Here is a 22,543-nt window from a genome sequence, read left to right as displayed (position 1 = left end):
CACAATTTGCCCGCCATCTGGAAGCGGAAGCGGAATGACGTACAATCATAGAGACCGTTATACATAGATTGTATCACGCTGCCTATACGAGCTGACGTCTCATCGCGCCGCCATATGGCATGGGTCTCCCATGCGCCTCCAATGGATTTATTTGTAAGGTGGAGGCCCAACCACACCAATAATTGCAGTGTTTATTATTATTATTATTATTATTATTATTATTATTTTTATTCGGACACTTCGCGTGCTTTTTTGGAGGCCTGAACGTGCTCGAAAACTCACCAAATTTTGCGTACCCCCCCAAGGGAATACGAAAAATTTGATATTTTGAGGTGCTCCAGAATGTTTGGGCGAAACTGAATGAGAGCACCACCTATTTTAGGTGCCCCGCCACTGCATGTCATCAATCTTTATGAAAATTCATACACATGATCTACATGCTAGGGCAAACAAAAAATCCTCTTAATGTCATGGTGAAATGTCGACAGGAAGGCGGCCATTTTAGGTGAAAGTCAATATTTTGGCGTTTTAGCACCTCACATTTTAACGAACTCGTCCTAGAGCTTTTATCCCACTGAGCCACAAATTGCTCAGGATGTTCAGGAGGCATGTGTGATTGAATGTTGTGTTATTTCTTCTAATAGGAGACTTAGTTTACGAGGGGCGGGGCCTCAAAGTTTGATGTCTCGCCATGAAAGATTAAACGGATATAACTCCCACATAAAGCAACATTTCTGCACCAAATTTGCTAGATATGATGGCAGTCCCCTCCTACAGAGTTCTATATGCCAATATTTTGATTATGAAATAGCCACGCCCCCTGGAGGTCAAAAGTGTTGTTTTTTGCTCACACACCCATAACTCGGGCTTGGTGGACACCACATGGCCCAAATTCACTCAGGCATCACAAAACATGTTGGTGAAGAGATCTGGTAAAGGACGTTGCTCTACGCTGCACGGCGTGCCCGTGACGCCATGGCGAAGTTCCATGCGGCGGCGTGACATCATAAATCACTATAAAATTCTCAATTTTGATCTGATCACCCTAAAACTTATAGGGATTAATAAGGGATCAGTCCTGAACAGATTAATGTGACCATTGCTGGTGTAGACCTAAGCCCCGCCCACTTACAACAGGAAGTGTTTTTTTCCACATTTGAGGGTCATGCTTCTAAGCAAATGGTCCCAAACACTTGAGACTCCTCCAAAACATGTCAAACCCTTTCATGATGCCACAATGAAAACCTCAAGTCGCTACGCTAAACGGGACATGGCGAATGGCGGTCCAACGCCATGAAACAGGAAGTACCTGTGACCAAGCCATGGAACCTTGGACCGCCACCATACTTGCCATGACTGATGACAGTAAGGCCCTGAACTAAGCCCCATTGAAACATTATGGAATACATGGAGCATGTCTCCATAGCGCCCCCTACAAAATTTCAATCAATCAGCCCCGCCCACTACATGGACCGACATGGATAAAATTCAGCACAGTTGTAGAAGCTTCCAGTACCTTCAAAAAAGTCTCTTGGACATATGGGCTAAATCATACAGGAAGTCGGCCATTTTGAAAAAGGTGCCATTTTTGGGGTCATTTCTTTGCCATGCATTTTAAACAACTCCTCCTAGGGATATTGTCCAACTGACACCCAACTTGCACAGGATGCTCAGGAGGCATGTGTGATTTAAAGTTGTGTTATTTCTTCTAATAGAAGATTTAGTTTAGGAGGGGCGGGCCCTCAAAGTTTTATGTCTCATTAACAAAGACTTATTGCTAAAACTCCCACATAAAACAACATATCAGCACAGGAATCGACCCATTTGATGCCAGTCCTATGATGAACAAAATATACAACGCAATAACATGACTATGAATTAGCCCCACCCCTTGGCAACAACAAGTGTCTGATATCATGAACCAGGAAGTACCTGTAACAAAGCCATGAAATTGTTGATCTTCACCATACTTGCCATGAGTCATGAAAGTTATGCCCTTAATAGAGTAAAATTACAATATAGTGGAAAAGATAGTAAATGGCTCCATAGCGCCCCCTACAACATTTCAATCAATCAGCCCCGCCCACTACATTGACTGACATGGATAAAATTCAGCACACTTGTAGACCATTCCAGCACCTTCAAAAAGGTCTCTTGGACATATGGGCTAAATCTAACAGGAAGTCGGCCATGTTGAAAAAGGTGTCATTTTTGGGGCAATTTCTGTCATTTTCTTTGCCATGCATTTTGAGAAGTTCCTTCTAAGAATTTTGTCCAACTTTAACCCAAATGAGTCAGAATGCTCAATAGGCATGAGTGATTAAAAGTTGTGCTATTTCTTTTAATAGGGGATATCATTTAGGAGAGGCGGGGCAGCAAAGCAGATGTGATGCGATGAAAAGGAAAACTGACATAACTCCCACAAAAAACAACCAACCTGCACCAAATTTACTACAGATGATGCCAGGCATATCCTTCACATTTCTGTATGTCAATAATTAGATGATAAGTTAGCCCCGCCCCTTGGTGACAGGAAGTGACCGTTCATAAGGCCCAAATGGCCTGAAGTGCAGTCTGGCTGCACTTTAGGTTGAGAGAGGCATGGGAAGGATGTTGCCAGGGGAGGCGGTGGCATTATGCCGAGCGGCGCCATGGTGCGAGGGCCTATATCACCGCATGCGGTTTTAATTTTTCCTAATTTTTCTCACAGTTTGGTTTGTTACAAAGGACAGAGATTTTGTTATGATACAGATCACCGTAAAACGTTAAAAAACAATGTGCTTTTATGCTAAAATATTTTATATGCCATTTAACTAAGACATAAGGTAGCTACAATATAAATAAATGTATAAATGAATTTGATACTAACATGTTTGATTGTTTATTGATGCATTTGGATTTGTCTATTGTGTTATGGTCAAATAAATTTTTATTCAACCTTGTGAAATGTAATTCCAGACGATCTAGTTTCAATATTTTACCGGTTATTCCAACCGTATGCTGAACAAAATCTGGTTGACTCTTTCTTTTATTTACACTTATTAATTTATCAATATAGAGATACATTTTTACAAAGTCTGAAAATAAAATATTGTAGCAAAACTTTGCAATTTACAAGTTACCCAGAAAAACACTCGGAGAATGTAAACCTCTTCCAAGGCCTGTAAAAAGTTCCTGGATCCAAACAGTGATCTGGATCACCACCAAAATTAAATTAGTTCTTCCTTTTCACGTTTTCAACAAGTCCTGAAAATTTTATGAAAATCGGTCCATAACTTTAGTTATCTTGAACACAAACAGATAAAGCCGGTAAAAACATAACCTCCTTGGTGGAGGTAATCATGCTACCATGTAAAACTCTCTTTGTGAAGCATCAATATCATATTTTTCCATAAACATCTCATAGGAGTAAAATTTATTATTTGTATTTATTAGATTATTCACTGTGTTAACATTATTTATAAACCAATAATGTAGAAAAGTGTTTTGTTCGAGTGTTTTATACACGTGTTGTTCTACAGAAAACAGTTCTGTGGGGAAACTACATTGACTCTGCAGCAAGACTCGAAAGCGGAGACCCATCCAATATGGCGGCGACGCTTGTTCACTCTCCAGCGCACAGTGAGGCGTCTATGTATATATGTATATGTCTATGACGCGTACAATTACGTGCTTCTTCTTCTGGTGTTTATTGGCGGTTGGCAAACAACGTGTTGGTGGATTACCGCCACCATTTGGTAAAGCGTGTGGATAGAGACAGCAATCAACGACCACAAATAAATACTCATGTCTTTATTAACGGCTATTATTTATTTATTTATTTATTCAAGCTAAATGTTTCCAGATTGCATGATATGGTTTTATAATGAAAGTTTTCTTCTTTTTTATCCCTCTAAAATATTTAAATCACCTGTTTTTTGGTTTCAAATTTATGACACTTTACCATCACATGTTCTCTTGTTTCCTCCTGATTACAAAATTCACATTTGCCAGTCATGTTTCCTCATTATTGTTATGTATTACATAATGTGTAATGTTTATGCTTTTCTTAGTATTTTACAACTCTCAGATTTTTAAAGAATTTGTAAACTATGAAGTGATATTATTGACATCTTCTGGGATAATAAGAAACTCGTATTTAAATAAAAAAAAGGAAAACAAAACAATATGAATGTTTGTAACCACATAGAGTTGTTTTCTTCTTCTTTTAGAGGAATTTTTATTTTTGCTGTTTTCTTGCTGGAAGATAAATTATGCAGAACTAAACTGAAAATATTTGACCGACTTTGAAAATGTTTCGTATTATTTTAAAGAATCAGAATACATCTTTAACTAAAGGTTCTAAAACAGTAAAGTTCTTTTGTTGGTGATGTTATTTTATTCTTTTTTTGAGCCAAGTGTACCTGTAGCTCTGTTTGATACGCTTAGGGTAAATCCTTTGCAGTTAGCAGGTATTTTGCAGCATTTTGGGGTAATTAATGTCTGTTTGATGTCATTATAAACTTCCCCCCTACTTCAGAGCTTTGCCAACTTTCTCCAGTTGATGTCTAAACACACAAAGTCAATGTTAAATTAGTAATGAATGGTGTGGTTGCAGGTTTAATACATCCATTAATTGCTTGATGATAGAGACTCACTTGTCTGTTGTCTGTTGGAGCAGATATGCTTTGATTACAGTGAACTCAAAAGCAGCTTCTGAACAATGGAGAATTGTTCTGTGATGATGAAAGTGAAGACGAGGAAAGATGATTTGGGGGATGAAGAAAAGCTTTAGGATTCAGAGAGAGACAGAAGCAGAGATTGAGGAGGAGGAAGATTATGGAGAAAGCGATGACACAGATGAGGGATGCTTCATAGTTGGACCACATGGGATGTTTTTATTCTCTGTATAAATTCTAGTGCTGAGACATGTTACACAATATATCATGTTATATCATGTTAAAAGGTTAGAAATGTGAAACTTTGCCAGTAACTAGATTATTTTATCAATAATTAACATCAAACTAAATAAGATGTAAATCCTACAACAGAGAAACTCAGAGGAAAAGTAAAATATGCTGTAAATGTTCTTGTCAGTGCTGGTTTTTACAGACAAGCAAAGTCAGATCATTTGAGGAATCCTGCAATGAGAAACATTGTGGAAAAGCACCAGATTTGGCTGTTTGAGACGTGTTTGTTGTCTTTAGCTCTAAAAGAAATGGCAGGTATCTTTCCTGTACTTTAGTTTAAGTTCTTTTTCTGCACTTATTTCAAATTAGAGCCTAAATATAGTCTGTTTTTCCTAAGAAGTGATAATGTTAGAGTAGTGTAAAAACTTGTCTTTGTGGATCTCTATGATTATATAAAGGATTTTGTGATGCTGCCTTGAGCACGTCTAACACCACCCTGCCAAGACCTGTTGCCTGAAAACCCTTATCAGTTATAACCCATTAAAGTGGAGCTGCACAACAGTTTTCCAAGAATAATTATTTATTTTCCTACTTTTTCCCACCATGGAGCAGAAACATGTTAAACTTTGCTCTTGTGACAGTGTTTCAGAGCGTCTCTCAGCGCTGCCAGCACCATGTCCACATTAGCCTTGCTGCTGTTACATCCCATCAGTCCAACACGAAGCACCTGGAAAGAACAAAAACGTTTGTTCATACAAGCAGAAACAAGGATCAACTGATCGTTCACTCCATGGACATGATTTCCCCTTTTTTCTCACCAAACCAACTGAAGGTCCCAGGCCTCCAGAAATCTCTAGATTGTGAGTTTTCATGATGTAGCTTGTGATCTCTTTCCAGTCGTATCCATGAGGAGCAACGATGGTGGTAACCGTAGGCAACCTGGCATGCTGTAAAGAAAAACATTTCGTTTTATATTATTAATAGCAGGCTGTAAAATCCTTCTGTAAGGGAAAAAAAACCCAAATTTCTTTGTTAAACTCACCTTTTCTTTGACAAAAAGTTTGAGACCCATGCTCTCCAGACCAGCGTGGAAATATTCAGCCACATTTTGATGTCTTTTCCAGGAATTCTCCAGACCCTAAACATCACACATTTTTATTTTATGCATTTTCAGGATGGAAATCATGAGAGTCTAGAGCCCCAAGAGACTGAAAATAAGCTGAATACTTCCATTTAAACTGTTAAAGAGACATTACGTAAGTTTCTGACTTTAAGACTCTGCACCCTGGACTAGTTCTCTGACACAGTGACATCTATCATGTGCATATCTAGAGGCTGGGAAACCAACACTATACAACTTTTACATCCATAGCATCACGCAACATTGCATCAGAGTTTTGCTTCACGGTATAACAAGGAACTGGCTGTTCAGAACACGCAGCGTCCTGATTCAGCAAAGAAATGCAACAAGATTAAAAGAGAGAAAGAGACAAAACAAGAGTCATAAGATGGTCTTCTGCTGGCTGGAGAGAGATAACAGGTCAGGTAGGGTGCAGGATGGAGGCTGGATTAGCCGTCGATGGGGGGGCGGGATGGGAACTGGTAAAAGTTCTGTATTGTGTCTTCAACACGCTGGTTGGTGAATTAATCCTTAAAAGACCAGTGTGTTGAATTACTGCCATCTATTGGTAAAGATGGGTATTTAAATCCCAAATGTAGTTGTGAATGGACGGTGGCTGTCAGTGGCCAAACTTCTTCCAGACATAAACATGTCTGTAAGTGGGTCCAGTGGCCTCAGGTGCAGCTACAGGTGACTACTTCCACATTATATACACGTGTGCTGTCTTCTTCTATGGTCCTTTTAAAGACTTATGCCCAGCACAGACGGACAGACGTGTAATGTAATTTGCTCCATTTTCAAGGACCTTAACTATCCATCACTTGATGCAGAAAATACCACAGGAAGTCACGGGACAGTGTTGTATAACTGACACGCAACCAGCAAAAGGAACAAACCAGAGAAGAAGAGGAACAAGGAGACGATGCAGAAACTGCCAAATTAAAAGCACCAAGAAAAAGATGCAGAAGAAGTTGAGAACAGAAAAAAAAGTGGTTTTAATTTTTCACTTTTTGTGCCGTTTTTGAATGTTTGTAAACATCTTTATATTGATGCATTACCGCCACCAACCGGGGGCAAACACTGAAGTTAACTCTGAACTCAGTGCTGCCCACTAGTGGATGAACTGTCTCAACAACTATATCAATATAACAAAACATTTTCTGTACGTACGGCAGCAGAAATGAGACTGAATATGCTACTTATCCCAAACACTGCTCCAGCACCTAAAATACAAAGCTGATGTGGTTTTTATTGACTGCGAGTCGCAAATAAACTCAACTGTAGAAGTTTTAGACCCTTCATGTGTCCTCCCACAGACACGGTTCTGTGTGAAATGAATAATTCTAGTGTTTGATCATCTCCGCCAGCTGATCTGAACTTTTATTTTCTACTGGTGCTCAGTCGTCCTCCCACTGCCTCCATCTGCTGGAGGACCAAAGGATGGGAGGCGGTACTCGTTCTGCTTCTTCAGTTTCAGCTGCTACAGAGAAGAAGGTCATGTGACATCACATCCAGCTGAATCTGATCATCATTGATCATTTGGTCAGGCACTGTTTTATGTTCTATTTTCTGTCTTTTCTTTGTTTTGTTGTAACATCGGTACTACAGCAGCCCGCTGTTTGGGGGAATCCAGCCTTTAACCACTGACGACATCCCAGTTTGTCAAGAAGAGCCAGTATGTATTGGTGACTGATGAGAACCAGCTTTTCATGTTGCTGTGCATCTTTTTTCCCAGCTGGTTTAAATTTAGATTCAGGCTGAAATAGCTGTATGTTCTTCAGAAACACCGTGGTAAAAATGGGCACAAATATGGCAGCAGCAGCATGAATGTGGACCCACAGCAGCAAGGCCGAATTATCCAGGGGGCCCACGCCCACTTGGGCCCATGTAGGACAAACACCAGCAGTTTGGACATGAAATAAAATGTACATAAAAGCCAGATAGTTACACCACAGTGGCTAGTGTGTTACTATTGGTACCATTGGCTGAGAGATGTTAGAAATGTTTCAGTGTATCGTTCACAATTTTCACAATGTTTTGGTGGGGAAGGGGCCCCTGGAACACTTTGGGCCCAGGGACCTCTGCACTTTTAATCCGGCCCTGCACGTCAGGTAGATAAAAGTGGCTCATTCTAAGAACAAAAACTAAAGTTATTTTAGTCATGATTTGTCACAGATACATACATTTTAATGGAACATAAAATTTGTCATTTACCTTTGATTTGTATTCATTTACTTTTTTATACACGGCACCTTAAATTAAATTAATCAAAATCAAATGGATGAGAACAATATTTTCTTTGAAAAGAAAAAGTTTGTAAATGACAAATTCATATTCATGCCTCGATGTAACAAATTTATGATCATCACTAGAGTCAAGCACAGATCGGCTGAAGCTCCAAACAGATGCCAGATCAACACATCTGATGCCAGCACATATCCCACCTCCTCAGCGAGGACAGCCAGACTCTCCCTCAGGCAGTAGAAAGCCGTGACAGGACCCGTGTGGTGATATCTGCAGAGGAGACATGAAAAACACAAAGTTCAGCAGAATGAATTTGCCTCTGCATCAATAATCGTATAAAAAAACCCAAACAAAATAAAAGTTGTACACTCTCGATGGCTTGTCATCACATCCCCAGTAGTTTGCAAGCCAACTCAAATCCAAGAAGAACGACGCTGGTTTTGTCCTCCGGTTGAAAACCTTCTGACTGTGGACACATTGAACAGGTTTGTGTTTTGCTTTTAACAAGCATATGAAATATATCACAGCCACCTCTCACCATGCTCTGTCACTGAATGAGATGGGTGCTGTACCCGGAGGGGCATTCAGAACCTTTTGGGAGCCTGTGTACAGGATGTCAATCCCTGCAAGTAAAAATGTTATCAGAGAAACCATCCATGACGTGTTGGAAACATTTAGCTGAGTTTATCTGCAAACCTTGTTGGTCCATGTAGAGCGGAGCTCCTCCTATTGAAGCCACAGAGTCGACAAGAAACAGGCAGTTATGCCTGCACACACAAACCAAAACACGTCTGCAATCATCTGTTCATTGTTTCAGGGACGACTGACAAGTGAGCTCTGTGTCTTACTTATGACACAGATCTCCGATGCCATCTAAAGGATGCAGGACTCCTGTAGAGGACTCTCCTTGTGCGAGGAAGAACAGCACCGGTCTGTGACTTAACAAAGCCTGCAGCAGGTTAACACAATGATAACATGAACTGTGGCATTGGGGGTCAAGTTGATCGAAATCAGAGCTGCATTGTTGGGAAACCTTTTCAATGTCGGCGTTGGTCAAGTATCCACCAGGAGGCGCCACTAAGGTGTTTACTCTGGCACCTGTTGGGTTGATGCAGGAGACGCTCTGGTTAAATCCTACCCTCACTTCTGCCTTCTTGCCACCGATAATGGACTCAATGTGCATCAATCCATCAGTTTATGGATCCTGGAAACTGAATTATCTGTAGCCTTACCGATCCTCTCTGCCATGTCCGCTGCCCGCTCTCCCCAGATACCGTTCACCGCTGTCAGAACGCTGTCCCCGGGCTCCACCGTGTTGAAGATGGCACACTCCATCGCAGTGTGGCCAGTTCCACTCACAGCGAACGTCATCTTGTTATGAGTCTGGAACATGTACTGGATTCCACTTCTGATGTCACTCATGATCTGCAACGTAAAACCAGTTAAATTTACCTGCAGATTTCACTGAAAAACCGAAGATAAACTGCAGCCGCGGATTTGTCTAGTTGTTATGTGAGGCGTCGAAAACATTCTTCAGAGATTCATTCATTCATTTTCTGAACCGCTTAATCCAATTCAGGGTCGCGGGGAAGCTGGAGCCTATCCCAGCTGGCTTTGGGCGACAGGCAGGGTACACCCTGGACAGCTCGCCAGTCCATTGCAGGGCCACACAGAGAGACGAACAACCACTCACACTCATACTCATACCTAGGGGCAATGTAGAGTGACCAATTAACCTAACATGTATGTCTTTGGATGGTGGGAGGAAGCTGGAGTACCCGGAGAGAACCCACGCATACATGGGGAGAACATGCAAAATCCACACGGAAAGGCCACTGACCAAACCAACGACCTTCTTGCTGTGAGGCCACAGTGCTAACCACTGAGCCACCGTGCAGCAAATTCTTCAGAGATTTTGCTCCAAATTTGCTCCATCATGATGAGAATCTCCCGTTCCACCTCATCATGATGAGAACCTCCCGTTCCACCTCATCATGATGAGAATCTCCCGTTCCACCTCATCATGATGAGAATCTCCCGTTCCACCTCGTCACCATGAGAATCTCCCGTTCCACCTCATCACCATGAGAATCTCCCGTTCCACCTCATCACCATGAGAATCTCCCGTTCCACCTCATCACCATGAGAATCTCCCGTTCCACCTCATCATGATGAGAATCTCCCGTTCCACCTCGTCACCATGAGAATCTCCCGTTCCACCTCATCATGATGAGAATCTCCCGTTCCACCTCATCACGATGAGAATCTCCCGTTCCACCTCGTCACCATGAGAATCTCCCGTTCCACCTCGTCACCATGAGAATCTCCCGTTCCACCTCATCATGATGAGAATCTCCCGTTCCACCTCGTCACCATGAGAATCTCCCGTTCCACCTCGTCACCATGAGAATCTCCCGTTCCACCTCATCACCATGAGAATCTCCCGTTCCACCTCATCACCATGAGAATCTCCCGTTCCACCTCATCATGATGAGAATCTCCCGTTCCACCTCATCACCATGAGAATCTCCCGTTCCACCTCATCATGATGAGAATCTCCCGTTCCACCTCGTCACCATGAGAATCTCCCATTCCACCTCATCATGATGAGAACCTCCCGTTCCACCACATCACCATGAGAATCTCCCGTTCCACCTCATCCCAAAGCTGCTCTGCTGGATGTAGATCTGGTGACTGTGGAGCCGTTGGAGGACAGTGAACTCATCGTCATGGTGGAGATGATGTGAGCTTTGTGACATGGTGCATCATCCTGCTGGAAGTTTCCATCAGAAGATGCTACACTGTGCTCAGAAAGGGATGGACATGGTCAGCAGCAGGACTCAGGTAGGCTGTGGAGGTTAAACCATGTAATGTTGGTACTAAGGGGACCAAAGTGGGACCAGAAAACCTCCCCCCATCATTCCACCAGCAGCAGCCTGAAGCCTTGATCCTGACGGCAGGATGGATCCATGTTGTCATGATGTTTCCAGCAGATTCTGATCCTACCATGTGAATGTGGAGCTGAACTGGAGACTCATCAGACCAGCAACGTTTCTCCATCTTCTATTGTCCAGTTCTGGTGAGACTGTGGGAATTGTACCACCCTGTTTGGCATTTATATGACGTATATTTGTGTAAACAAGCAGTTGAACAGATGGACCTGAGAAACTTTTTACATGCTGCAGGTTCAGACTTGTTGGATGAAATATCTGAACCATTCATATCCTGTTGTGTAGTTTAATAAATGTCATTCAGTCATTCTTTTTTTGTCATAAACAGGTTTAATGTGTCCAAATTATGTCGGACCCAGACTACAGATGTAAAACAAAAGATCAAACTCATCCATCTCAACTAAACAAGCAGATCGGAAGAGAAAAGCTTCTACTGTCTGTCATGTTAGTTTCCTGCTAGTTGGGTTACACCATCTGTTAAGTTACCTCAAATATCTCTGGGTGCATGTGTCCAATGACAGGCTTGGCTCCAGCCTCCAGGATGCGTGGGGGAACGTTGGAAGGTCCTGGTCCAAACATGTGACGACTGGGAACCACCAGAGGCTTCTGCAGGCATTGTGGCGGCGGTATGGAGACGGGAAACATGCTCTCTACAGCTCAGGAAGGAAAGTAAAAACCAGACGAGCCGTGGAAGGAGGTGAATAAATGCCTTCCACCGAGCACACCCCCTAGTCTGACCAGTGATGTCCTCAGATCAGAGGTCTGTCCCAACGTCGTCTGCTTTTATCTTTTTTTCCCCTTCTGTAAACAGTCTGCTCTCTGTGTGCAATGAGCGCAGGTAGCTCAGAACATTCCCTTTTTTATTTTAAAATAAACAAGTCATGAAGCATGTCCTTAGATGTTAATTATTAACTGCAGGATTAACTGGGACTGCTGTGTTTTTGTATCTCTGTGCTTTCAGAGCAAATCCGTGTTGTTTGTGCAAACATGGTGTCAGTATGACCAGTAACGACTGGTGTGAAGCTCCATGCTTTTAAGTGCCTTGCAGAAACAGGTGTAGAGGCCCTGTGTCGTTCTATTTCTGGTGGAAAACCAGCTCATAAGTTTCTTAAAGGTTTAGTCAGCGTAACTGAAGATACAGTCAGCAAAGCAGAAAAGACTCAAAACTGAAACCTTATGTAGTGACAGGAAGCACTATTATAACACAGAAATGTTTAAAGCGTAAGAAAAAAAGGCTTGAATTGTGCCTCGTTTCCTGAAGAGAATTCAAAATCATCTTTTAAGAAACAAACCTCAATGACGGAAAATAAGAAAACTCTGCAGATTTCTATTCTAATTCCTCTGACTGAATAAAGGAAGAAAAACCGAAAATTTGCGAAACTATAATTTAGTGATATAAAGCACTGTTTTTTCATTTTAATTGAATTGAGGAAAAACAAACAAACAAACAAATCAATCCAAAATCCATTAAAAAAAAAAAAATTCTCAAACTAGAATTAGAAAACAATGTAATTATTTTAATAATTTTTTTTTTTTTTTTTTTATAATTACGTTTGTCAATTTCTGCTCATTTTACAGGCAGCTGTTATTTTCCTTCTTTAATGGAAGGGTATGAATACATTTGATGACAACTGTATGTAACATTTAGGTAAATAAAAGAAAGAGGTCAATAAAAACACTTTTTACAGAAAAGGCAGGTAAGGGTGCCAAGATTGGGTATAAATAGAGTGTTAGCCAAAAATGTTGTCTTTTCAAGTGAGGGTGGGTCATGGAAAGCTTTGTCAGAGAATCAAAGATTGTAAAGAACTTTAGTCTTTTAACCTCTGTAGTAAACAATCTATAGTGAACATCAACTGGATGTGACCTACCTTTGAGCCCTCAGACTGCACTGCATGAGAAACCATGATGCCACCATGATCAGTATACTCATGTTGGTTCTGGAGGACCTTTGAATACTATTTTCTTTCATTCAAGCCCCCCTATGATCCTAATGTATCTCTGTTTCTTATCTGTTATAGGGCGGTGCCTGTGACAAACTGGCTGCGTGGCCTAAGCTTAAGCTTAATTCTGTATTCTTCTGTGGTCAATAATGTTACATGTCTGTATGTCAAGCTGGCTTGAGCTTTGAATTTCCCCTCGGGGATGAATAAAGTATCTTTGATTTTCACTGATCACAGTTTGATGCTGCTAGATGCAGCAGGTTGCATCCCTAGATGGGACGTAACCCCTTCAAAACCCCTCATCATGATGCAATTACTTATTGTTATACTGACTGAGTGACACTGTGTTGTTGCTGTGAGGGCATTCATAAGTACAACACAACTTACCTACGGGGAAAATAAAGCATGTTTTATTGCCGTATCAATCCAATTCATTGTTGTCCACATATGATCCATCCAACAAGTCCATTACATGATTCACATTCATAGGATTTATAATTACTATGTTCAAAAAACCATTTTTGAAAAATAATGGCGTAGCTCTGGAAACCAAAGGATTGCATCAAATCTTCTCTTTGATTCTCCATTCTGAGCTCCATCAGAACCAGAACCAGGAAAAGCCGTCATCTACCTATTACGGTTTATCCTGGGATATCCTTTTAGGAAGCACAGCAACAGTGAAGAAAACTCCTTATAAAGAAGGAGAAGACGCATATTTACTTATTCATTCATGCATTTGTGGTTATAAATACTTTTGTGGTGCATATTCCCCAACAGTTATAAGTTTAATATAAGTTTTTAATTGACTCTGAAATCTATTTCTAGGCTTTATTATTTAGTTTATGAAATATCTGTAACTGTCTGCTGAATAAGACACATTCACTGTTTTTTTCCAAATGAAGTTAGCTATAAAACATAAGAACATATACGGAAAAAATGAAGAAAATCTTGAATTTAGTGCCATTCATTGGCAAAGCTTGTTGTCATGCTTCATAGTTGTGCTTGATTTGCTCTCTGAGGAATGAGAAGATGTTTCCCCAGAGGTTCAGGGCAGAAGCTGCCATCTTGGTACACCAGCCGTCCCCTCAGGATGGTGGCTCCTACCACCCCACGCAGCCTGAAGCCCAGGTAAGGAGTCAGCTGCACACACACAGTCGTTAAGTCATCCAAACATCTCAGTTCATAGTAAACATTTCTGAATGAGGTTATTTACCTTGTTTTTGTGATGTATACTTGCTTCTTCAATCTGTACAGTTTTAAAAACAGCTGATTAAACCTCTGATGATTACATAACGTAAGCAATCCTAATACTAACCACAAATTCTCTCTCTGGGTCCCATATGACCAAGTCGGCATCAAAGCCTGGGGCCAGGCTGCCCTTCCGGTTGCCAAGGCTACACAGCTGGGCCGTCTTTTGGCTGAGGAGCCTCACAACATCAGGCAGCTGAAAGCCTCTCTGACTGGCTGAAGTCCAGAAGAGAGGCAAGCCTGGAAAACGGTGAAAAAACCCAGTCGATACCAGTCAACTTTAAAATATGTCACAGGTCTTCATACTTTCTGCTGCTGCATTCAGCGTTTTTCTCTCACTGTGCAAACAAAATGCCAACTTCTGGCGGTAAAACATGAAGCCAATGTGAAAGTGCCAAAAACTGCAGTTCCCACTTCATCCACTAGGGGCTTCAAAAGGGAGTCAGTCCCATAGAGTCCCATGTTAAAAAGACCAACTTCACAGAAATAAATGTGTTTATAGCCTGATACAAAAAACCAGGTCAGGTTTACCTTCGCAGCCCCCCTCTCAGCTCCACCTCTTTGCCATATTTGTATTTTCCAGGAGCGACGGCACACATGACGTTGCTAAGATTGCGACGGTAGGAACTGCCTTTAATTCAGCTCTTCAGAAACCTACGGGTGACGTCACAGAGGCTCCGTCCATCTTTTACATCCAGTCTATGGACTCAGACTTTGACCGCTCTCTTTGTCACTGAAAACTGTAAATGATTGCTTTAAACTGGCACTCAGGGGTTGTTTACCGCTCCGTGAACTTTGCCTAGTCTGTTTTACAGGGAGTTATGGGAAAGGAAAGGGGGGAGCAGCTAAACTGCTACCCCACACATCACTATTAAATAGTGAATTTGATTCAGCATCTCTTACAGCAGAGAATCGCTCAGGTTCAGACTAATCCTGTAGGATGTAAATGAAAAAACAGCATTCATCATTAAGATGAATTAAAACTTTTAAAGCCATGGTCATGAGCTGTGGGTCGTGACCGAAAGATCAAGATCTCGTATACTGGCAGCTGAAATGAGTTTTTTCTCCTCAGGGTGGCCGGGCTCTTCCTTAGAGATAGGGTAAGGAGCTTGGTCATCCGGGAGGGGCTCAGAGTAGAGCCACTGCTCCTTCACATCAAGAGGAACCAGTTGAGGTGGCTCGGGCATCTGGTCAGGATGCCTCCTGGACCTCCCTGGTGAGGTGTTCCAGGCACGCCCCTCTGGGAGGAGACCCTGGGGAAGACCCAGGACACACTGGAGGGATTATATCTCCCAGCTGGCCTGGGAACACCTTGGGTTCCACCCGCAGAGTTGGCAAATGTGGCTGGGGAGAGGGAAGTCTGGGCTTTTACTGCTTATGCTGCTGCCCCTGTGACCCGACCCCGGAGAAGCGGCATAATCTAATGTAACCTAATAGCTTTGTATCCCAGGAAAATGCACGTTCGCTAAGTTTGTCCACATGTCCAGGGCATGGTAGAATCCCCATACTGGGTTTGAAATGGTGTGATCATTTCTGTAGGCCAAGTTTGTCCTTGAGGGCACTGTCATGCAGGTTTTTGATGGATCCCTGCTCCAACACACCTGGCTTACAGTAAATGGAAACGTCTTAAATTCACATTGACAATCAGCCATTTGGAAGATCTGGGGCAGTGATCACCAGCTACGGTCCTTGAGATCTACCATCCTGCAGGTTTTAGTGTTTCCCTGCTGCAACACACTTGATCCAGATGAAAAGGTTTGCCGACAACTTGTTGTCAACTCCTGCACCAGCTGGTTAAGTCATGTATGTTAAAGGGTTCCCTGAGGACCAGGACTAAAGAAACGTTGCATTGCTGAAAATCTGTTTCATGTTCCTTTGAGGTGTGACACGCTTGACACATCTTGATGTTACAGTTTTTAGCATGTTGAATCAGCACCAGGTGAACAAACAACAGTTATATGAGAATTAATAAAGCATTGCTTTGTTTATACGTTCTTTTTTCTGTCTTCTTTTTCTATTTTGTGGCTGTATTGGCTTTTATTGTAGAGTAGGTAGAAAGGAAAGTGGCGCAGGGGGTGGACACGAGGCTTGGATTTGAACTCAGGCCAGCCATTCAGGGGCTTTTGTCTTTGTCTAAGACTGGTCTAAGGTATTTCTGACCAACCAGGTGAGCTGGACACTGCCCCAAAACAAGCGTTTAGCCTCAACAAAACCAGTTAATTTTTTGTTGTCTTTCCATCCTGTCTTTTTTTTTTTGTAATGGTTTAGTAAGTGAACCTCATTGCGCTGCTAGAACCTAAACCGGCATGCTGCTCCAGTCCGTTACTTCCATTGCAACTGTAAACTCTGTCAGAAATAGCCGTTTACTTTTCCTGCTTCCACATCCAGACTGTGGTCAGCAGACTCAGGGGAGGTTTGGGGGGTGAAACTTGGCAGGCACGGGGCTCGGCTGGGAGGACGCTTGGAGCAAAAACTGGAAATCTGTCATGAAACGGGAAGTTTCTTGGAGTAAACTGTTACTGCTCCACTCCCACTCAGACATACACATGCCCTCACAGCACACACAACTTTAAGGAATTCCCCATCTAATTAAATCGAGTCCCCGGATGATCCTGGTTTAAATGAGATTTAATAAAAACCTTATAAATACGGGTCGATGACATGCACCAACCTAACTAAGCAACAGATGGATTAGTTATCATGCAGGTGTATATAGTATGTCCTATCTGTCAGTTCCTCTTGGTCTTCATTGCACGTGTGCCTTTCTCTTCTTTTTTGGCTGTGATGCTAACAATGTGAAGCCACTTTCTGTCAAACTTTCGACCAATCAGAGAGCTTAAATTGACAATAACGACCAATCAGAAGCAGCCAAAGTTCAACAAGCAAACAGAATGCTCTGTGTGTTTCTGAAAAGAAGAATAATGGTCCTCTGCGGCTGGAATAAAGCCAGGAAGATGTTTTCATTGCAGGGTGATGCCTAAAAGGCAGATGACAAAAAGCTTGGTCACTGTTGATCTGTGTGTTATTTCTACAAAGTTAGGAATAAAGTTTTAAGGGCTGGGATAAAATAAACGCAGTTCTGGAGATATTTCTCAATGACATAATGCTTGCAGGACTTTTCTGGATGTGTGTTACACTAAATAAGCTGTTCCTACTGAACGAAACCACCTGCACATATTTATTCAGTATAATTATTCTGTATTATTCAGTTCGGTACTGTGGTTCAGTTTGAAAAGACACGTACCAAACTACCAACATTAGTTTCCAGAGTAGCTCACAGAGTAAGAAAGGAAATGAAACTGTACCAAACTGTAAGGATGAAATCCCTCCCCAAGCCTGAGTGAAGTCTCCAATGTTGAGTTTCTTCAGATCAGGTGTGCAGGGGGAGTGATCAGACACCACCATGTCAATGTGTCCAGCTTTCAGTGCAGACCATAGCTGCTCCTGGAGGGGCAGAAAAACATCAGCAGACTAAATATAAACCAAATTATCTCCTTTTATGTCAACCAGGAACAATCCTCTGTGACTGTTTACTCTGTTAACAGAGCTTCGGATGGGAGGGCAGCACTTGAACTGTGTAGCCCCCTCAGGTATGTTTTCTGCACACAGGCTGAGGTAATGGTGGGTCGTCTCCACCGTCAAAGGGGCCCCCGCCTGCCGGGCCTCCTGGATCAGTTTCAGGGGTTTAGCAGAGGACAAGTGAACGATGTGGCATCGCACCCTTCAGCAAACAAAAAGCTTGTTGTTACTGCAGCAAACAAGTAAATCCTGAGCTGAAATATAAACTATCCAGATGTTAGTGGGCTGATGTTCTCACCGGTACTGCAGACAGAGGTCAGTGACTGTGCGAATCGCCTCGACCTCCATTACATCTGGCCTGGACTGCAGGAAGGTGGAGTAACGGCAAGGTTCTGACATGATGAGGGGAGTTGCAAACAAAAATGAAGAACAGGCTTACAGACAAAACAAAGCTGGATTTTTAACAGTATTTCTCTCTTTTAAAATGCGATTTATAAACGATATGAAACCATGCGACATTGTTACCACCAGCATCCTCTGTTGATTCCTGAACATCCCTCTCTGCATGAAACTGCAAGAAAGACAGAAAAGATCAGCAAAATGTACAACTAAAACCAAAATAGGTTTGAAAACATAGAAAATTAAACAAATAAAAACTAAATTAGTCATTTTTACATGTAGTTTAAACTCTTCTTTTAGAATTGCAGACACCATGAAATAAATGGCTCATTGACTGGCTTCCACAGGACTTGATAACAGAGCAGCTGATCTGAACTGGGTTTGGTGAAGGTGGAAACATCTGAAACAGTGATCCCAGGGCCTGGTCCTCAAGGCCAGCCATTCTGCTGGTTTTAGATGTTTCCCTGCTGCAACACACCAAATTCAAATGCAATGGTTCTCTGACAAGCTCTGCTGAAGTCTGGTAAAGAGACATTAACCAAAGGGTACTGAAAGTCTGGAGGACTTAGAGGACCAGAGCTGGGGATGCCTGATCTAAAGGGATGCAGGCCAGGAGTCCTCCAGGACTGGGATGAGAAACCCTGTTGTAAATGGTAAGGTCTCTATAATGAGTACACTGTGATAACAGCAAGTATGTGTTGCTTTCCTTCCTCATTAATTCAGTAATTTCACACAACAAACCAGTGATCCTGTAAACTCAGCAGAGCGCCTTGCTGTCATCCTCTGTATCCTAGCAACTGGATGTGGTTATCAAGCCTTGCCAAAAAGCTACAAACTTGGATGGACCCATAAAAATTAGTTTCAAATGAAGCTTGTTTACAGACATTTTGTCATTTTTAGAGTTGTAGACCCTGTTAGCTTATATCTGTTCAAATCTGTACCTGCACATCCCCTGCTGGGCTACTCGCATGTTGCCGCTTGTGAATGCATAGTGTTAATTTCTGACCAGCTGCAAAAATGAAGTGAATCAGTCATGACATAATCACGCACAAGCCTGAAATGAAAATAAAGTATATTGTTGGCATTAGTTATGTTCTTCCCATGTGTTATTAATCCATGGCCACGTCATATGACATATTTTCACCATACAGTCTATGGTTGCCACCCAGGATCTGTAGACTTGAGCTTGTAGCTCAGTTGCCGTGCAGTTAATGTGAAGTATTTAGCACTTAGAGTTACCAGCAGGACACTTCCTGTGCCTTGCAGCTGCTTCATAGCTGTGTGGAGGTCACCGTCAGCCACATGGGGGAACTCATCAACACCACTATGGATGAGGAAACACTTGAAGCCAGCCACACCAGCCTGGATCATAGGCTGAAGTTCCAGCTGTTAAAGACATTCATATTTAGTTTCTCACATCCAAGGACAAAACAACACAACTGGGTCATTTTTATTTTATCAAAGTTGTTTAACTGAACCTGATTTCCAGGGATAACACCTCCCCAGAAGGCCATGTCCACAAAACACTTCTCTGTCGCTTCCTTCAGCTTCTCATGCAGATTGTCAAGCGTTGTGGTTGGAGGGATACTGTTTCTGGAGGAATCATGACCAAAACATTGAACTGTTGTCTGCACTACAACTTCATGTCCATAACTAGGGTACTTCTGACAAACAATACTTCAAGATTGTCCTTTTCAGAGATTTACTGCTGAAGGTTAAAAGTATTGTCTTATCATTCTTTGCTAAAAGCAGAGTTAAGGTTTTATGCAGCATGCTAGCTTAGCTAGCTACAAGCTAATGATGGAGAGTTAGCTGGGCAGCAATCCATACACAAAAGCCTCATTAGATATTTCAGGCTTTTTAAAGTTGCATAATCTGCTAAATTTGCCCACACCAATAATAAAATATGAAAATATAATTTACTTTTAATATTAAAATTCATGATAATCCAAACAGTTAGCCAACTCACTACCATGACTGTAGTGAACTTAAACTAGAAAGAACAACAAAAGATATTTCAAGAAAATATAAAATAAAAAAAACATTAAAAGTCAAATTAACAACATACTTTACTTTATTCTTGTTTTGTTGTGATCTTTTTTTAATTGAGATGTCTGGAAACATGAGACATTTTACCATTTAATAGAAAATATGAGCTGATTTGAATCTGATGGCAGCAACATGTCTGTAAAAAGTTTGGAGCAGGAGGAATAAAATGCCAGAAAATAAATTGGTGCAAATAAGAAAATTACTAATAAGCAACAGGTCAGTAACGTGACTAAGGAGTATTTCAAAGAGGCAGAGTCTCCCAGATGGAAAGATGGATAGAGCTTCACCAGTCTGAGACAAACTTGATCAAAAATTGTGGAACAATTTTCAAAGTAGTCCCTCATCTTAAAACTATGAAAATGTGAAGAGACCACCATTAACAGTGTATATTATTATTAAAAGATTCAAAGAATCAGGAGGAATCTCTGTGTGCATGTGACCAGATTAAAGGTCAAACTGGACTCTGGGGATCTTGGAGTCTTCAGGCAGCACTGCAGTAAAAGCAGACATGATTCTCTACTGGAAACCAGTGCATGGACTCAGGAAGATTCCAGAAATCTGTCTGTGAACCCAGTTCAGGCTGAAATCCACACATGCAGGTTAAAGCTCCATCATATGTGAAGAGGATCCAGAAACACACCGTCTTCTCTGGACCAAAGCTCATTTAAAATGTTCTGAGTGGAAACCTGGATGAAGATGTGGAATAGTTTGTGGACAGCATGGACGGCGTGTCCTGCAGACTAAAGAGGAGAGGGAGCATCCAGCTTGTTATCAGCCTGCATCTCTGATGGGATGGGGTTGCATTAGTGCCGATGGCGTGGGCAGCTTCCACATCTGGGAAGCTCCATCAATGCTGAAACATCTGCTCCCATCCAGACAACGTCTCTTTCAGGGAAGACCTTGCAGGTTCCACCATGCTGGACCACATCCTGCATCATCACAGCAGCATGGTGGAACAGGAGAACTGGTCTGCTGCAGTCCAGATGTTATAACCAGTACAAAACATCTGGACCATCATGGAAGCAGAAATCCTGCAACAAGGTCCAGTAGAGCAGCTGGAATCCTGCATCAGACCAGAACGGGACGACATTCCTCTCCTGAACCTCCAGCAGCTGCTCTCCTCACTTCCCAGATGTTTCCAGACAGATGGAAGAAGAGATGCTAACGATGCTAAACATCATCCTGGAACAACTTTTTACAGACGTGTTGCTGCTTCAGATTCAACATGAGCTCATTATGTAGAGTAGAGATTAGGTTGTACATTGAAAGAAAAACCAGAAAATTCAAACATGAAATGTGTTAAAAACTGGCAGCTGGTATTTAATCTCCTAAATCAGTCAGTGCATTAAAAAAGAAAATAAAAAAAAGATTTAAATAAATGTTTAAAAACTGCATTAACATTTTGTAACTTGTTTCCATTTGTAATATACTGATCATTTATTTATTCTAACTTACAGGGGCATGTCCACTATCGTGGTCACCCCTCCAGCTGCAGCAGCTCTGGTTGCCGTCCAGAAGCCCTCCCAGGTGGTGCGGCCCGGTTCATTCACATGAACGTGACAATCTACAATGCCTGGCATCACCACACAGTCTCCCACATCCAACACCTGTTAAAGTGGATTTAAGGATAACACCATCAGTCACAGACTTAGACAAACAGCGTTAAATCACTGCGCTGGACAACAGAAACCTGCAGACTCTGGGAAACATGCAAACCGGCTTACCTCACAGCCAACCTGCTCAGTGAAGCTGCTGCTGGAGAGAATCTGGTGTATCTTCCCATCCTTTATTATGATGACAGCAGGACGCACTTCATCACCAACTAGTACTCTCTCACTCTTAACGGCATGAATCAACGATCCCAGCTCCATGTTGGTTTTATTTAGTATGAATGATCACAACAGAGAGGCCGAACTCTGCAGCTTCACTGGAGATATAATCTGGTCTGTTCAGTGGCTGGGAGCAGAGGCACCACCTCCTGCTATACAGGTCAAAGGACAACAGCTTGTTGACTTTGTTTTTCTCTTTTTTTAAGCCTTGCAACCTGCTGGATGATAAATGTAATCATGCACAGCGGTGCGACAGTGACTGAGGAGGAACTTCAGGTGTTACTGAGTGTGGCAACAAAGATTAAAGTAAAACAGACAAATAGCACACTTGGTTTATGCAAATAAAAAAGTCGTG

General features: G+C 42.0%; 2 protein-coding genes across 2 annotated transcripts; both read right to left on the bottom strand.

Moving 5' to 3' along the window:
• Nucleotides 1–5,508: 5,508 nt before the first annotated feature.
• Nucleotides 5,509–11,849, bottom strand: agxta (alanine--glyoxylate and serine--pyruvate aminotransferase a; the record flags this gene model as incomplete). The annotated part of the gene is made up of 11 exons (XM_079244853.1): nucleotides 5,509–5,616; nucleotides 5,708–5,836; nucleotides 5,932–6,027; nucleotides 8,454–8,523; nucleotides 8,621–8,719; nucleotides 8,792–8,876; nucleotides 8,950–9,020; nucleotides 9,102–9,202; nucleotides 9,287–9,351; nucleotides 9,486–9,678; nucleotides 11,691–11,849. The coding sequence occupies 11 exons, from the start codon at nucleotides 11,847–11,849 to the stop codon at nucleotides 5,509–5,511; spliced, it is 1,176 nt and encodes a 391-aa protein (XP_079100979.1).
• A 2,285-nt stretch (nucleotides 11,850–14,134) lies between these two features.
• LOC306759694 (allantoinase, mitochondrial) lies at nucleotides 14,135–22,230 on the bottom strand (the record flags this gene model as incomplete). Its single annotated transcript, XM_079245408.1, has 11 exons — nucleotides 14,135–14,284; nucleotides 14,358–14,390; nucleotides 14,460–14,632; nucleotides 17,698–17,836; nucleotides 17,927–18,113; nucleotides 18,210–18,303; nucleotides 18,437–18,482; nucleotides 19,550–19,696; nucleotides 19,789–19,903; nucleotides 21,815–21,966; nucleotides 22,084–22,230. 11 exons carry the CDS (start codon nucleotides 22,228–22,230, stop codon nucleotides 14,135–14,137), a joined length of 1,383 nt encoding a protein of 460 aa, XP_079101534.1.
• Between the last annotated feature and the right edge of the window lie 313 nt (nucleotides 22,231–22,543).

The sequence above is a fragment of the Telmatherina bonti genome (genome assembly GCF_933228915.1).
Source record: "Telmatherina bonti genome assembly, chromosome: 8".
NCBI classification, from domain to species: Eukaryota; Metazoa; Chordata; class Actinopteri; order Atheriniformes; family Telmatherinidae; genus Telmatherina; species Telmatherina bonti.
The sequence above is the reverse complement of the archived record's forward strand: the minus strand, read 5'-3'. Positions and strand labels throughout refer to the sequence as shown.